At 32.1% G+C, this 19,007-nt stretch overlaps 1 protein-coding gene across 1 annotated transcript; it reads left to right on the top strand.

Moving 5' to 3' along the window:
- Positions 1 to 1,606: 1,606 nt before the first annotated feature.
- On the top strand, positions 1,607 to 17,572 carry LOC131958062 (multidrug resistance-associated protein 1). Its single transcript, XM_059322983.1, has 24 exons — positions 1,607 to 1,874; positions 2,465 to 2,642; positions 3,049 to 3,235; positions 3,809 to 3,942; positions 4,078 to 4,215; positions 4,416 to 4,562; positions 4,904 to 4,982; positions 5,088 to 5,154; positions 5,391 to 5,517; positions 6,444 to 6,620; positions 6,914 to 7,081; positions 7,450 to 7,642; positions 7,862 to 7,922; positions 8,103 to 8,190; positions 9,550 to 9,787; positions 10,044 to 10,354; positions 10,559 to 10,758; positions 10,925 to 11,051; positions 11,218 to 11,319; positions 12,685 to 12,834; positions 13,379 to 13,537; positions 16,139 to 16,305; positions 16,578 to 16,772; positions 17,114 to 17,572. The coding sequence occupies exons 1-24, from the start codon at positions 1,777 to 1,779 to the stop codon at positions 17,223 to 17,225; spliced, it is 3,603 nt and encodes a 1,200-aa protein (XP_059178966.1). The 5' UTR covers positions 1,607 to 1,776; the 3' UTR covers positions 17,226 to 17,572.
- Positions 17,573 to 19,007: the final 1,435 nt, after the last annotated feature.

Genomic DNA, 19,007 nt, shown 5'->3' with positions numbered 1-19,007 from the left:
GTGGTTGACTATCAACCATCAACTACACCCGCTCCCTAATCATCCACCAAGTTAAGAGCGCTATGTGGCTGTTGTTCGACTATTTAACAACCAATTATAAATGGCTAAAACTTGTACACCCATTTTTTACATCTTACACGAAATAACTTTTTACGTGATTAAATTAGTTAAAGACAGATCACACCGAAGTTTGAAGGCCTATATGTTAAACAATGCTGTGATACATACACTTTTTAAATTTAAAATAATTAAGCATTCAAATAGTTTTTATTTTCACTAATATACGATACATGAACAAGCCTAATAGCCTACGTGAAAAACACATAAACGAGACGCGTTTCAATACTAACTGTATTTTACTGTGACAACAGCTAGAGTTAGAGAAAAGTAGAGTCTTTCACCTATCTATTCTAATCTCCACAGTCACATAACCCTGAGACATCGGCTGCTGTTTTATCCTGGATCTCCTTCACGTGGCTGGAACCGTAAGTTGTTGCCGGACATTTAGCCGGACATAGATGTCTGACATTTAGCCGGACATTTAGCCGGACATAGATGTCTGACATTTAGCCGGATATAGATGTCTGACATTTAGCCGGACATAGATGTCTGACTTTCATTCTCTCCCCACCCACACCGTTACAACATTCATTAACAAACATTCTCTCCCAACACAAACGTCTATCAGACGTCCAAACTCTGCATACAAACCAACTAGTTCTGTTCGTATTTTAAGCCTGATGCGCCTGGGATACAAACGTCCATTACAAGACGATGACGCATACGATCTCATGCCGCAGGACACGTCAGCATCAGTAACAGATGCGCTCATAAAAAATTCCATAATTACTGCCCACAGGTATGTGCTTTGCTGCTATCTGTCTTACTATTTTCAATTGAGAGTCTTCCATTTAATGACTTTATAATGACATTTCTGAATGCCATTAAGCATTTCTGGAATACAAATACCCACATTCGCTAAAATATATAGCATTCAGTGAAGTAACAGTAGCTTGTGGCTAATAATGTTGACGTATCCTGACAAAGGAAAGCCAAACATTTTGCATAATGGTGGAAATAATTGCAGATGTAATAAAGATACCATGCTTTGTGTATCTTAACTGTAATTATGATTTTATTCATGGCATTAAAAAAAATTAAATATTTAATTTTGCGAATTCACAATGAGCTGCTTTTGTTTCGAAATTTCCACCATATTGCAAGCATATGTTTGTACCACTAGACGGCCTGTTTCATTTAAAACTATTTAAATCAACATCAGTGGTTAAAGTTCATACAAGTTGTTTATCTCACTTTTTGAACACTTTGGGGAACTGAATAAAAAAGCCTTAGGATGCAAACCTTCGAATGAAATCCAGCTGAATAATGAGAGGTGTGATGACACCGTATGTTATGTTTTAGAGACAAACTATCGTTATTTTTATACGCATTCTGCAACCATGTTATAAATGTATGTGAATAATATTTGTACTCACCCCACTTTTCCTTCCCTCTCCCCCCCCCCCCACACACATCGAAAATTAAAAACATAACTTCAAGTAATTTGTTTCAACAACTATTATTAACAGTTCACCAAGAAGGAAATGGTTTCGTCTGGGACCCTTGGAGTGGATAAGAGCTAAGCCAAGCTGCGATGAACAAAAAACACAACTTTTGGACGCCAACAACTGTGAAGACACAGAGAGACGCTCCTATGACGCCGTCAATAGTTATGTTAGCAATGAAACAAAGAAGCCAAAACAAAGATCGTTCTTCATGTCTCTGTTTTTAACCTTCAGATGGGAGTTTTTATATTGCAATATTGGGATGTTGGTTTATGTGGCTATGAATTTATTTATCCCAATCATCTTAGGGTAAGTTAAGGAAATCACATTTTAAAATAGTGTTAAAATTAAAGTTCTGTAAATAAGGATTCACCACTTCAAACGATAGGTCAAAGGTCTGTATATCACTTAACGCTATCAAGCTGTCGAGCTTCTAGATTTGCAACACCACGCTTTACAGCTTTATCGGCAATTGAAATAAAAATGGTGGCTGTTCTATGATTATTATCATTTTAAAATGATTACTGAATTTTTAAATTAAAAAAAAAGAAGAGTTATGTTCGTAGGCAACGTAAGTGTAGGTAAGTAGGTATGGGCGGGATGGGGTTAAATGTAATATTAAAACTATTTGGTACTTAACAATATAATAGCTGTAAATGATGGATGGGAATTTGAGCGTGGGTAAGACAATTTCTCAGTAGCGTTACTAAAAGATTTTTCAAAGGGTTCTTAGCTTCTCTATTTTTGATAACAACATATCGCTCGAGATTTAAAAAAACCACACAGCTATTGAAGTTAAAAGCTAGGCAAAAGAAATAAAAAGCCATTCATAATGCTATTTGGTGTGGGCTTTATGTTTTTTTATAGCACTTTTTTCTTATGGGTTCTTTTCGTTTCAGTTGGTTGATAGACTACAGTGTAAATATGACGGAACCACACTGGCATGGTTATGTCCTTATGATGTTATTGTTAGCGAACAAGATCCTGACCACAGTTTTTAGCCAATCATCCGAATACCTAAACAGCAGACTGGCCATTCGTGTTCGTAGTGCTGCTATTGGCGCCATTTTTCAAAAGGTATTCTTTCCTTTTGACAATTTTTTGAACCTGTGATGGCTATCATTTTGCATATTAATCCATAGGATATAGGTCTAGCATTTGTAGGTTTCCAAAACCCACAGGGCACATTAGGGTTTATTCCAAAATGCGGCTCAAATTTAAGAAAATTTAAGATTTAAAAAATATGTTTTTTTAAAATTTGATACATATTTTTCAACAAAAAACTAATGTAAATGAATGAATTTAAATTTCCAAAACTTTTATCTGAGCTCGGTCAAAATTAAATAAATTAATCAATTTCTATTAAAATTTAGAGAAATGATAATAAATAAATAAATAAATAAATAAATAAAGGTATAATACAGTTTTAGAAATGTGTATATAAAAAAGCCAATTCTTTAAAAAATTTATGTTTGCTTTGCAGTCGTTGCGTATATCTAATGAGTCACGAAAAATCTTCAGTTTGGGGGAAATCTCAAACTTGATGTCTGTCGACACAAATCACTTTGAGCTGTGTCTAAATGGTGCATTCTGGATATGGATGAGTATTTTGCTCTTTGTCTTTGGGTGTTACTTGCTGTATACTGTCATTGGACTCGCGATGCTCTCAGGTAATATATATATATATATATATATATATATATATATATATATATATATATATATATATATATATATATATATATATATATATATTAGTTCCACCGAATATAAAGAACACATCAAATATTAGAGATGTGTAGAGTGAAATTTAGACTTCCCTATAAGAACTTGCAGGCACATATAAGATTAAATAGTTATTTTCGATTGTAAATTATTCGATTGATCTTTTGCTAGAATAATAGAAAACCTATAAAAACCTATATACAATATTCAAATCATACGAATGTGCATATGCAATTCGGGAATTATTTTAAAAAAAAATATGTATAAATATTTTTCTTGTTACTTTCACTATTCATTCACAAATTAACTATCCATTATATACGATTTAAACATTGTGTTAGAGAAAAGTAGGTCTAAGCCAGTAATATTTTCTTAATCACCCAACTATTTTAGAAAGCAAAAAATTTACTTAAAGAGAACTTAAAAATCAAAAGCATATTTGTAAAACCATCATACTATATCATCATAGACAAACAACATACTACACGATTATTAAATGCAAAATCCTTCTGTTTTAGGGCTAGGTTTAATCTGCTTGATGTTAATAAGCAATCTTTCTATAACACAAAAAATGAGAGCTTACCAAGAAGAGATGATGGGAGTAAAAGATGTAAGACTAAACACAATGAGTGAAATACTGCAAGGCATCAAGGTACATTTCTTAACTTCTTACTTTAAGATTTTAATGAAACAATATTTACACAGATATTTTTTTAATATGAGAATGATATTATAGAATATTTTTAAAAATGTTCAAAATCCTAATCACTATGTTTTTCATTTTCAGGTTATAAAGTTATATGGCTGGGAACCCATGTTTATCTCTAAAATAATGAGCATTAGAGAAAAAGAGCTGAAGGTTTTACAGAAACATTCAATGTGTGACTGGATTGACACTTTTGCCTACACAGGAGCAACGTTCTGGGTAATTTAAAAACGATGTCCATTTTAATTATAGAGAGATTTTTTCCCCAGACATACTTTGTATTAAATTTCATTAATAGACTACATTTAAGGAAAATACTTTTGTTTTTCCTTTTTCAAATTTATAAAATTATAAATGAATTAAGGGTTTAAAATAAATTCTATAAAATGAGACAAATTGTTTGATAATTTTTTTTATAGATAACATTTCTGATGCTGGTGACCTACGTCAGTTTTAATGAGCATCATTTTGTCAGCACAAGAACAGCTTTTGTTGCAATCAATTATATAAATTTGATCAGGATGGCTATCACTAATTGTCCTCTCAATATGAAATATGCTGTCAAAGTATGTAATACCAAAAACTGAGTATCCAATACAAAAACAGTAGGATGTTAACTTGTTGGCTGGGAGGTGATGACGTTTCTAAACAGTAAAACCAATAAGGCTAGAGATGGTAGACTTTGTCCAATAACAATTTAAGGAGGGAAAATTCAATTTAAAATATTTTGTTGGAGAGAGATGGTTGGAGATCTAGTGAAATATAATATCTATGTGGTAGAAAGCTCAGGATATGGAATAATGATATTCCTAATTTTATAGAAGAATAAGGAAAAAATATCATTGAGTTTTATTCTTCTTCTTGTAATTTCCAACAGTTCTTAAAATTTCCAACTCTGTGTCTTTAGATGGCTGGTTCTATCGTTCGTATTAACACATTTCTACAGGCTGAAGATTTCGACGCAACTGAAGATAATAATTTAGAAGGTAAAACGATTTTATTAATAACTTTCAGAGCTAAAGTAACATATTACATTTACCTATCTGCAATGTATTAAATAAAAAGATTAAAATAATGTTTTTTTTATACAGATCTTGCAATCCGGATGGACAATGCTTCGTTTTCATGGGAAAAGTCAGGAAATATTATCCTTAGAAAGTATGCTTCTGATTCTAAAATTAGAAAAATAAATAGTTTAATTAATGTCTCTGTAAATAGAATGTCTTACATTTATGTTAATTTTTTAAAATGTAGAAAACTGATTAAATACAGCTAGCTAATTTTCATAAAATATATTTAATTTTGTAATTGAAACTAAAACTAAACTAAATTGAATTGAGATTTTGTGAAAAATTGTTCTGTGATTCGTAATGTTTATATTTTACAATTTCAAGCATCAATTTAAAGATTGAGCCTGGCAAGCTGGTGGCAGTGGTGGGGTCAGTCGGTGCTGGGAAATCATCTCTGCTGCTAGCTCTACTGGGAGAGATGAACAGGATTTCAGGCAGCTCAAATATCAATGTAAGAATTCTTACATAAGTGGTCTGGTTATTAGATATGATGATTTTAATAGGGATTCTAACACATTCCAGAAAAATCCTGTTCTCATTAATATGACATCTTAATTATGATGAATTTCCAACCATTAACCAGTGATTAGTTGAAATTCTAATGAATATATAAGTTCTGTAAACATATGAAACTTAGATCACCCTCATGTGCAAATACCTCACCCATTACTGTTTGGCATTAAAATGTATGAGGGCTAATTCATAAAGGAACACTAAATTACATTTCAAAACTAAGGTACGTAATGAGATTACAGTTTTTCTATTATATAATGGATTCGGAGGCATTCATATATAATGACGATCGTTTTCAATCCGAAAATAAATTGTATCCAAAGTTTTCAAACCCCTTTTCATCCTTTATTACACATAATCACAATATAAAATGAAGACTGGTCAGTTCATCCTCTTACAACTGCAATTTTCTTTTTTTTAAAACAAATCTCTCTCTAAAATGTTAACAAAGCTTGATCAATTTAATCATAATTTACTAAAAGTCTGTAAAATCTAAAAAATAACTAAAAAAAAACACTACTAAAAAATAATTGACTTTTCAAAATAAACTTTGTTTACCATTCGCCAAATCTAACATTATCTGAAAATGTTGAACCTCGCCCCACTTTTACCCAGAAGTGTAATTTTATTTATGGAGTGCCTATAATCCGATATAGTGCCGAATTTTGCAAAGTCTAACATTTCCACTTCCCCACTGAAAAGTGTGACTTCTACAAGACTTAAGACTGAAAATAGACTGATGACTATATATTAAAATATTTTTTGTATGAATCTATTAGAAAATACAGTGCCAAAAAACAATAAAACAGTTTTTAAAAGAAAACTAGACTTCTTTTTATGAATGCAGTAAAATCTTTTTTTTAGTCCTCTCTAGCCTATGTACCACAGCAAGCTTGGATCCAGAATGCAACAGTGAGAGAGAACATTACATTTGGGCAGGAATTTGATCCAACTTTTTACACAACTGTCATTGCTGCCTGTGCTTTAAACCAAGATCTGGAGATTTTACCTGCTGGTGACCTGACAGAAATTGGAGAGAAAGTACACCCACTCATTAATAGGATAATTTGATTAATTAATTCACATTCATCACTAAGATAATTAAATTAATATACACACATCTTTCCGATAATTTTATTTATTAGATTAAATAGATTAAATAATGCTCACAAATATTTAAGATAAGTTGAAAATTGATACACACGACATCTTCAAGTTAATTAATTTCAATTAGTAATTTTGACACTCACACTCATTGAATCATTCGTACACATACTATAAAAAATAAGTTGAGTACACACTATTGTATTTTTTTGGCATTACTTTCTTTCAAGGGAGTGAACTTGTCAGGTGGACAGAAACAGAGAATTTCTCTAGCAAGAGCAGTCTATAGCCAGGCTGACATCTACCTGTTTGATGATCCATTGGGTGCAGTGGACAGCCATGTGGGACAACACATCTTCCAAAATGTTATGAGCAACACTGGACTTTTAAACAGGAAGGTTAAGCAACAATTTTTTTTCTGTTTTCAAAACCTTCAAAGGTATTGTTCTATATACATTTAAAAAAAAGATTAAAATTGAAACAGTGAAGTAAGGATCATCGTTTGGTGACTTGATATGGTCAGCAGTATGTCCAGCTGTAATATTTACTTTTCCTTTACATAAGTCCGATATCCATCGAAACTTCGTGTATATAGTAAGGGTCTCGATCCTAGGACCCATACTCAAGACTATCAGGTTAACAGTCATGCATTTTATTATCCAACGAATGAACGTAATAAAGAAACACATTTTCTGTTTATTTTTAAATTGATTTACAATATATCAAAATATCATTTAATTCTATTGACATTTAACATATTTAACAGACTCGTATCCTTGTCACACATGGAATTCATTTATTGTCAAACGTGGACTTGGTTGTTGCTATGCATGATGGTAAAATTGTAGATTCTGGGGGCCCTGAAATTTTACAATTTGGGAACAACCGCTGTGAAAATATATTACGATTGTTATCTGATTGTAGTAACAATGATACCGGGTCAGACTGGGATACTTCAGGTAAAGATTTCACAATAATTCTTTATTTGATATTACTTGAGAGTAATAATAATTGTTTTCAAAGTTTGCATGATATATGAAAGAAAAGCTTTAAGTTAGATATTATGTATTTGTCTTTATTTGAAATATTATTTATTGTTTTGGCTATTTATTTTAATCATTGAATTTCCATTTATTATTAATGTCATCTTCAAATTAAAACTTGAACATTTTAAATAGGAAATATGTTTGAAAAAACTACCAACGAAAAGAACAGACTGCACAATAACATTCTTCAAAAGCAAGTTAATTTCTAAAATTTAATCTTAGGAGAGTTGAAGCAATTTTATTTGTCTAAATTCATATAAAAACATTAATGACAATTAATTGTACATTTTTCTAATTATGAAATGCTTATTTCACTATTATAAATTTATAGAAAAAAAATTTATAGGCAACTTTATGTTTAACAAATCTACAGTAATTTGGATGTGTCTTTAAAAGAGCAGGAAGATGGGTCCATTGATAGGAGTAAGCTCATCACATTGGAAGAAACTCAAATAGGAAAAGTATGGATCATTGGTTTACAACTTTAAATATTCACTAGACTTACCCGGTCATTCCTTGGATAACTGTGGGTTTCGGGGGTTATCCATAAATGACATCGCGTCTCTTACTTATCATCACAAAATAACCAGACCCCACATTAAAAAGGAGGTTTTTTTATCTTTTAAAAACACCGATTTCGGCTGAGCATAGGTCTGACCACACTATCCCATTCATATATGACGTCTCAGGTGACCTACTCAACTCTACTTCACCTGCCCAGTGTCCTTAAAAAAATGATTCCGGCCGAGCATGTCTCTGACCACACTTCATGTGATTAGGACAAAGAAACAGCTGAACTCTACTTCATCTGCCCTGTATCCCGCCAAGTTCAGATAGTCAAATTTATCATTTACATCTAAAAAAAATTTTTTTTAACATGGACGTGATGTGTTTAGAACCGAACCCCTGCCACCTGCATGAAAGCCTATTACACTGACAACTTAGCTGTCTAGACTCGTGACCTCACTGATGTTTTTTGTGGTATAACTTAATACTATGAGTGTCTCCTTATGCAACTTGATTTACGCGCATAGGTCCTATCTAGATCTAGATCTAAGTCTAGTAACTTTCAAATTAAATTTTATCTTAAATTAGCCAATTGCATAGCAAAACAAAAAAAGATTTATACAAAACAATGAAGGTCTGAAATAGATTCTAGATGTACAATTTACATTAAGTCTAGATCTAGAATTTACGTTAAGGCTAGTGACATAGATCTAGATCTAGATTCAAAACTTTTTCTTCCTTCGACAGCTGATCTGTAGATCTAGAGAAATTTATTGTAAAACTAAATGAAAAAGACAGCTGAAAATTGATATAAGTGTTGGAACATAATAAATACATCAAACGGACGTATTGTTAAAGTTATAGCCGACAGAAAATTAACTTTATAACGCGTTAAACATTGGAATGGGAACACAATCTTCTTCGATAGAAGCCGCCATTGTTGATGTAAAAAGTAAACAAATCATATGATGTCATTATTCAGTCAAAGTAAAGCCACTGTTTGAAACTTTTATAATTAATGTGGTTAATAAACCAATGAATAAATCAATAAATTAATTAACAAATTAATAAATTTGTGATTAACAGTCTGTCTGAAAACAAAAAAATGTTCTCTACCTACATACTATTTTACAGCTCTACACATAGCGCAGATACTCTCCAGTAGCCAATCAGACAAACAAAAAACAAACAAATAAATATTCAAACATGTAAACAAACTTGAGTTTTAGTAGTATTATGATAACAAACATCCTTTATTCTGTACATTAACCATTCTATTTATATTTTATTCATATATTTATTTCTATCCTCAGGTCAAATGGAAAGTTTATTTAGATATCATCAAAGGTTATGGCGTACCATATGTTTTACTGACAGCTGTTTTAATATGTGGTTTCCATGCAACCTATAATGCAGCATACATAACTTTGACAATGTGGATAGGGGATATTCGATTGTCTAACTTGACAGAGCTACCAGCAAACAGCAATGAAAGATATGACATAAATAAACATTTTATTCAGTCGTATTTTATCTGGGGCTCTATTCAGTGTAAGCTTGCTATTAAAACTAAAAATACTTCTGAACAATATAAGAAGCGAGTTTTTAAACTTCAAATTCGTAATGCTTCTAAAGTAATTTTAAAATTTAATGTATTAAAAAAAATCAAAATTTTATAATTAGTATTTCACCAGATATATTGTAAAATTCTTAAAATATTATTGAAGTTTTTTTTAATCAAATAATAATTCAATAATCTATGTGCTCCTTCAAAATTTAAATATTTAAAAACAATTATTGTCCACAGCTTTATGCGTTTTGATATACTCTGGGCTGTTCCAGTTCCGTCATGTGACCACCTCTCGATGGATACATGCAAAACTTATAAATGCAGTTCTAAGAGCACCCATGAGTTTTTTTGATACAACTCCCATGGGGCGAATTTTGAACAGGTTTAGTCAAGATTTGGATATTTTAGACAGTGAAATTTTTATGAATTTGGAGATATTTATTGAGCACGTGATGTTTGCTTTGGGAATTCTTGGTATTATCAGCTACGTTTTCCCAGGATTCCTTGGTGTATTATTTGTTGCTGTCTTTCTTTTTATTATTGTGCAGGTAAAGATTTTTAAATACATTATTTACATTTGACTGTGTTTTTTTCCAATATATAATTTAATGAACTAAATTTCTAAATTGATTTATGTAAGGCTCATTTAAAATTTAATTATTAGTATCAGTGCTTGTTAAAGTGTATAAATAGCATTAGTCGTAGATGGAAAGTAGGTTAAATATACTCTAACCATTATTTTTCTTTACTAGCAATATTATATCAGGACTTCATGTCAGCTGAGGCGAATTGCATCCAAAAATCGCTCACCTGTATTTGCCCACTTCAGCGAGACACTGTCTGGTCTGACTGTCATCAGAGCACACAGGCAGCAGCTGAGGTTCACACAAGACTCTCACATGAAGGTCGACTTCTTTCAGAGACCTATGATGATCATGTATGCAACCAACAAGTAAGTTACCTCTGTATATCCCTTAATTGAAATCATCAATAAGACATGCATAATATCCGATTCGGACAGTATTGTTTATGAATTATTATTTTTTTTAAAATCCTCTTTGATTATAAGAAGGTTTAATCTGTATATTAATAAAAGAAGACATATTTATTTTTAACAGGTGGATGCAAACTCGTTTGGATATTATTACATATATTTTAATTGCTGGTGTTACCCTTTTTACAATAATTAATAGAGGGGAAGTTGCTCCTGGTCTGGTTAGTTTGTCCATCACCTTTGTATTAATGGTAAGAAGAATTTTATTTTTAATACATAGTCAATGATAATTTTTTAATTTTTTTTTTTATAAATTGGAGATATTTAGTATATTCATTAAAAAAACAACAACATTGTTTGTTAAATGTCTATTTTGAGAAATATTTTTCTTAATTATCATGTGGTTTTTATTAATAGATTACAAATGACATGACATTAGTGACAAGAATGTCAAGTGACCTGGAGTCAAACATTATATCTGTGGAAAGAATTCAAGAATATTCACACATTAAAAATGAGGTAAAATTTATATTGAAATTTTTTAACAGATTTGTTAATATTTGCATTTTCTGACTATATGAAAGAAAAAAAAACATTTTAATAATACTTTTTAATAGAATTATGCCCTAAAAAGTAAAAAAAAAAAATCTTAAAAAATGTAATTAAAGCGTGGATATTCCGTTTAATTTGTGTATTTCAGAAAAAAATATTGAGGAAATTATAGAGCGATGATTTTATTTAATTGGGGCAATTTTGCTTGTGTTTCTGTATGTTTTGTGATTACCGATTTAGTTACGTTGACCAAATTTAACTTATGGAGTTTATTTGTATGCGCACGTTTCTTTCTTTTCATTGATATTTGTTAAACGAAAGTGGCACTTTTCTTCCATGTGAAAAAGACAACTTGAGCAGTTAGGTTGACAAAATTTCATATAAGTATATATCTTAAACGAGGATTAGCGACCTCCAACATTCGGAAATGGTACTTGACTCTATTTCTGTATTAAAAAACACCGATAACTTCAGTGCCGTTTCTTTTAGGTGGACGAAATTTTATACATAGGTATAATATATTCCTCACAGGTATCTTTCAAATTGTGAATGATTTCCCAAGTCGAGAATTTTGTACTTTACATAATTAGTTAATAGTTTTCTTAAAAGTTTATTGAACTTCATTTCTCTGTGTGTCATCCGCAACGGGCGGACTATTGAGAGCGAAATTTCGACCATTACTACCGGACTTATTTATTTCAAACTTTTCAGGTTGGTCAAGTTTTGATGAGACTTGTTTCAATGTTAAATTAACTTTAAAAAAAATCAATGTTTCTTTAATAAAGTAACACATTTTGCTCTATTGTACACACACTGTTTGCATTCATTTGGTACGCAATTCTTTATTTTATGTGATTCTAATCTATTCAAAAGATGTAAGTATTTTTTAAAAAACTTGATAAAAACATTTTTTTATAGTCTAATTGCACTGGAAGTGTAAACCTTATTGTTATATAATATTAAATGAGAGCGTTTAGGGAAAATCACTCCAGCTTTAATTTCCAACACGTCGTGTTTTAATACAATGAAACTGCGTGGCTAAAACCAACTGACCTCAAATTATGTGCGTATAATAGCGCGGACAATTAATACTTTATATCGGACAATGTAATTAATTATCTACAATTCTGAAGCTTCCAGTTAGTTAAAACAAGTGTGTCACATTGAATTGTCTTCGGATCTTGACCCACGTGCCAAGTTTGAAAGAAATTGGTCCGTTAAAAGTTTTCGAAATTTCACTAGCCCGTTTAGACTCATGACGAAGAACAAAATAAACACGTCATCTAGAGAAGGCAAGTTAAATAAAAGCTTGTAAAAAATCTTTACTCCCAGGCTCCTTGGACTTTGCCAGATGACAGTAGATTATCAGGTGTGTGGCCACTGAATGGAAATATAGAATTTGTTAATTATAGTGCAAGATACAGAGAAGGATTAGATTTTGTACTGCGAAATATCAATGTGTCGATAAATGCTGGAGAAAAGGTAAAATCTAAAAATATGTTAATTGTATTTTTTTATAATCTTATCAGACATATCATCCTTAAATAACGCCACAATTTTGGACACATTGTTCTCGATTGACTAATGTCTAATTATATTAAAAATGATGTATTTTTGTATTGTCATTGGAGAAAAAATGTTTATAGAAAAACTGAATAAAATCGCTGCATTGGAAGTTGACCTGAATAGCAAAAAATGTAACAAAATCACAAACAACTAACATTCTAAACTAAATAAAAGCTTAAAAAATAAAGCGTTTGATAAAAATGCAGAGTGTGTCGTCATATTTTCTGACCACACACTCTCCCCCCCTTCCACCCAACACCGATTACCATAGGGATGTAACGTCGTCTACGGATGACCCTCAAATGGTATTCAATTTATGACAATAAACATTTTATTCGTAAATTATAATTTGCTATTCTATTGAGAATTTAAAAAAATTCAAACCATTTTTGCATATTAGTTAAACTATAATCTAATAAAGGGATTATTATATTAGCTAAATATTATTGTTCAATCTTAGATAGGAATTGTAGGAAGAACAGGGGCAGGTAAATCTTCTATGGTTCTTGCCCTTTTCCGTTTGATTGAAGCAGCAAGTGGCTACATTGTAATAGATGGTGTGGACATTTCAAAGATTGGGCTACACACACTTCGACATGCTGTCACCATACTGCCACAGGTAGACAGTGATTTTAAAAATATCTGAGTCGGTTTATATGGTGGCGATGTTGGTCAATTATATATATATATATATATATATATATATATATATATATATATATATATATATATATAGTCTAATAGACCTTTGGGGGATTGCAAATTAGAAATACAAACACAATTTGTGCCTTGGGAGTAAGAAGTTACCGATGTTGCAGAAATTTTCTTAATAATAAATATTACGTAAATAAAGTAAAAGATAAATAATTATCATTAATTTTTTTTTAAAAACCCACGTTTTCTGATTGAACTAAAAAGTAGAAAATCGCAAGTGCAGCATCAGTTCGTTCTTTCTGCTTAGCAAGAATAGAGACCCTTTCTTGTTCTGTCTCAATCGCAAGTGCAGCATCAGTTCGTTCTTTCTGCTTAGCAAGACGAGAGACCCTTTCTTGTTCTGTCTCAATCGCACGAGCAGTAGCATGACGCACTCTATCTTTTGCTTTACGAGAGACACTTTGTTCTTCTGTCTCCATCGCAAAAGCAGCAGATTTTCGGTTTCGATCTTTTTCAAGCTTCTTTTGATACTCACCTTCTTCCATAATTTTTGATCGTTTATTAGGATTTTCCAATCTGTATCCTGCATTGCGCATCTCCTGATACTTCTGGCGTGCCTTTTCCAATCGACGTTTCTTCTGTGTTGCCGTTTCTTTCACCATTTTGCCCTCGCGTGCAAACCATTCGACCATCAACATTCTACTTCCTGATCAGTCAGATTTGGATAGGTTTGTACACAAACACCGCGTGACCACTACTCAGCCAATTGCGTGCTCGCTCCTTCATGATTTTTCATTTGTTTTTCAGTAAGCCAGAAGAGGGAAAGTACCGAACCTTGTTTTTATCAAATTACAATTACTAGGTTATGTCCCTTTTTTGTACAAATCAATAGGAGTCTAAAATGATCAATAAAATTTTTCCATGGAATAATTTAGTAATAATAATAATAATAATTGAATATTGTATTGTCATCGGAAACAAAGCTTCCCTGAAAATTTCAGCGCGCTAGCTTACTGGGAAGTGCCCAAAATTTCGATCGCAAGATTTGATGGAAAGACAAACAAACAGACGCGAAAGCAAGTTAAAGAAAACGTGGGAAAAAAAGCAATTTATTATAGAAATTAATAAGTACTAAAAATAAATTTATTTTACTCAGTATAATCTCCTACATGCACATCACACCACATACGTTCCACTCAACACATCCGGTGCAAACTGTCACACACAACACTCTTCTCAGCTCACCCATCTGCACACACCCGGTGCTAATTTTTACACACGACACACTTCCCAGCACACACCAACTGTAAACGTCTATATTATGCTAATACTTGTTTTTGCACGTTTCACCGATGTATTTCTACATGAACAGTCGGTGAACACCTGTTAGTCTTAAAAACATCAACACACAACCATATATAAATAGACGGCACCTGTCACTCGATAGAACACACACAAACAACTAAAGAGTCTACACGTATAAAAAGCGACACAAAATTATGGAATGGAAAACTTTTTTATTTCCCTTTTTTATTTCAACTAAAATAAACCGGGAGTGATCTCCCATAAACTTTCTCGAATATTCTTATATAAAAAAACGGAGGATGGGAACTCGGGATATAGACACGAATTTTAATCCATTTTAAATACTTAAACTTTTTAAAATAGAATAAAATCTCGAAGATAAAAGAATTGCACACCAGTGAACGCCAAATAAAATGTGCATAATAGTGCGGAATAGTATTAGTACTTTATAAATTTACATTAGTTTTTTGAGAAATCGGGAATAGCGTAAATTAGTACTTCCGGTCAAAGGAAATTACTCAAAATTTGACAGAAGGTAGAAACTTAGATCTTTTACATACGTGTGAAATTTCATTTATTATTTATTTATCTGAAATATTACTCAAATTATAGGCTTTTGAAACATTCAAAGTAAAAAAGTACCACTTTCAGTTATCGGAAATCGCTCAAAAGTTGATACGGATCTACGATTTTGATAAAATACTTATATATGAAATTTCATCAACCTAGCTGTAACGGTATTCAAGTTATCGTGTTTACAGACACACAGACACACACACAGACACACAGACATACGGACAAGATTGCAAAATTATGTTTTTCCGTATCGTTGAAGTGTAAAACGTCGAGATTCGCAAAAATCTCTATTTTTTTTGTGTCTGCACGATTACAAGACTTTCTCTATACTTCGTATATAAAAATAAGTAAAAAAAGAGAAATCCTTGGCATAATTTATATGAACTCTAGCTATAAACTATGTAAACACATGGATTTTAATTTAGTTGTTAACGGTGTCTCAATTAAAAGTATGCCAGAATATTAATCTTCATATACTGATTTTAAAATAGTTATTCATTGCAAGACACCTATTAAAATAAGAGTATAATGGTGTTAAAAAACTCACTTGTAACAGTAGGTACATGTTTATATAAACACACACACATTATGAAATAGTATTTGATGTGAGTACTTTACCTACATAGCCCAGATTCCCAATCTATTATGAACATGATATCTCCAGCTTACTAAACCGTTTTTTTAGGATCCAGTACTTTTTGCTGGAAGTTTGCGCATGAACCTTGACCCATCCAATGAAAAATCTGACATTGAACTCTGGGATAGCTTAGAACATGCCAACCTTAAAGACTTTGTCCAACAGTTGCCCAATCAGCTGGAGTATGATGTTGGGGAGGGGGGAGAAAATCTCAGGTTAGTAAAATCACTTATTGTCACATACGATATTATATTTCTTTCACATGATTACGACATGATCACGACACACATCACAACAAATACAAAACGGTGCAGGAACTCATCACATCTGGATTGCCGTATCAGACTAGAAGAAACATGCTCATAACCAATTTGCTCTGTCTGTCTACCTAACAGTTTATTTCAAAATGATACACCCATTTTTTTTAATACTTTTGTTTTTCTAATTAACTTCTCAGCATTTTTTTTAATAACTTATTTGTGTTTAGCGTGGGACAGAAACAGCTGATCTGCCTAGCCAGAACTCTACTGAGAAAAACAAAACTTTTAGTTTTTGATGAAGCAACAGCATCAGTGGACATAGAGACAGATGATTTTATTCAGAAAACTATAAGGACTGCTTTCAGGGACTGTACAGTGATCACCATAGCCCACAGAATTCATACAGTCATGGACTATGACAGGTAATAATGACAGAATTAAATAGTAATTTAAAGAATACTATTTCGCAAACACTATTGAGACAATAATTATTCTTCTGTACCTTTTGACTTGATAAAACATTCTAAACCTACTAAATGCGTAGTAATACTAATAGAATATAAAATGATCCTTCAACACATGTAAGTTAGGATTTTGTAGAATTTAAAGTAAAAAAAATCCTCCGAAATTCGTTCTATGTTAAAGCATTTAATTAAATGTAATGGTCTTGTAATTATATTTATAGATTGATGCACAGAGGGACTCTAATATAAATTACAAGTTTACTCTTGCATGCTAAAATTTTTTAATTTGCCTTTTACAGAATCATTGTGCTAGAGCAAGGTAAAATTATAGAAGTGGATTCTCCAGCCAATTTACTACAGAACAAAACATCCAAGTTTTATTCTCTAGCTAACTGTTATGACACCATTTGATTCAACGTGCAGTGACCCACTATTATGACATTATTATATTCAATGAAACCAAACAATCATGTTTAAACATTATGTCAATTGTTATAAATACACTTTAAATATATTTATAAAACTTAAAGCTCATGACTGTCAACTTTTCGTGTGTTCAGGTAAACGTAAAAATTAAATTAGTTTTGGTAAGTCTTTCGCCTCCTCCTGCTGACAAGAGCTTTCCAGGCGTCTCTGTCCTGGGCTATTCTCTCTGACTGTCCTCAGGTGTATCCAACTTTCTGGGTGTCTTCTTCCAGCTCACGTCTAAATGGCTTTGTTGGTCGGCCTCCTTTTCATTTATACAAAAGTATCGGTAATCTGATGTTCTTAAAAAAAAAAGATTTAAAAAAAAATGTAAAATTTTTTTTTTAAAAAGCTTCAAATCCAATTGAAATGTGAACATTTATTAACATTAGAAACAAGACGTTGTTAATGTACAACGTACATCAATTAAAGGCTTATGTTAAAAAACAATATGTTCATAAAATAAAGATAATATTGTTACTTGTGAACATCTTTAGTTGCCTCATTAAATACAGCATGCATCAAGTCAGAATGATCAAGTTTCAAAATAAAAAGACTACTTTCCATGGTCAAGTTGAACATGAACATATGAGAAATCTGGTATCACTTAATTTAATAGTTATTATCGTGAAATAGGTCGTCCATAAATGACGTCACACTCCTTGAGGGGGTGGAGGAGTGAAGGGGTTTGTAATTTTGTGTTCATGTGTGATCAGGGGAAGGGTCGAATTCAGATGGATTGACGTCACATCTTTGCATTTAACAAGTTTTGTTGGAGCCTGAATTTTAAAAGACAAAAACATGTCTGAGTTGGGGGGGGGGGGGGGTAGAGACACTGGGCAGGTGAAGTAGAGTTGACCATTTTTTTTACCTCAGCATATGAAAGGTTAGTTTGGTCAGACATATGTTTAGCTTAAATAGGTGTTTTTAAAATACCAAAACGTCTGAGGTGTGACGTCTTTTTGAATGTGGGGTCTGGTTCTTTTGTGACGATAAGTGACAGACGTGATGTCATTTATGGATGAACCCTGAAACCCACAGTTATCCAAAGGATGACGGGTGGTCTAGTTCTTTTTAAAATTCGAAGTTTTAGAAAATTGAACTGCCACTTTGAGGGAGCTTGTAGGTTGAGGTGTGCAAAAATGAGCCAGAAGCACAGAGCCAAAGTTCCAAAACATTGTTTTAAAAATAGTCATCGTTTTTCACCAAATCGTTCAGCTAATTTTTGTTATAAAGCTCATGTAAGGAGTATTTCACTCGCGGTCACTTTTTAGCCCTCGCCTTGCGAACAGAGGCTGACTGATAGTTTATCCATACGTTATCCATAAGGCCAATTCATTTACTCAGCTCTATGCAAGAAAATGAGTCAGATATACAGAGCCAAAGTTCCAAAACATTGTTTTGAAAATAGTCATCGGTTTTCACCAAATTAATAATGTTTATATAGGGAATTCGGGTCGGTCAGTTCTAAAGCCTTTCCGGAATTTTCCCGAAGATAACGCCTACTGTATAGTGATCCCCGAGGGTATTTCTATGACCTCATGAGTTATGATTGGGTTTGTACGTCCAGATTTTTGTATTTTTTTTTTACAAAAACAGTCGTATGTTTATATAAGGAAAAATGGCTTCTTGTCAGTTAAAACATTGCTCCGGAATTTTCCCGGGGGTAACACTATTTTTTTCCTGACCTCCTGGGGCCGATGTACATCTCCAAGAGTTTTCAAAGGG

This window comes from Physella acuta, unplaced genomic scaffold, assembly GCF_028476545.2.
Source record: "Physella acuta isolate Inbredline_101_S28 unplaced genomic scaffold, ASM2847654v3 ptg000008l, whole genome shotgun sequence".
Lineage (NCBI taxonomy): Eukaryota > Metazoa > Mollusca > Gastropoda > Physidae > Physella > Physella acuta.
Note: the sequence above shows the minus strand (reverse complement) of the source record. Positions and strands in the feature narration are given on the sequence as shown.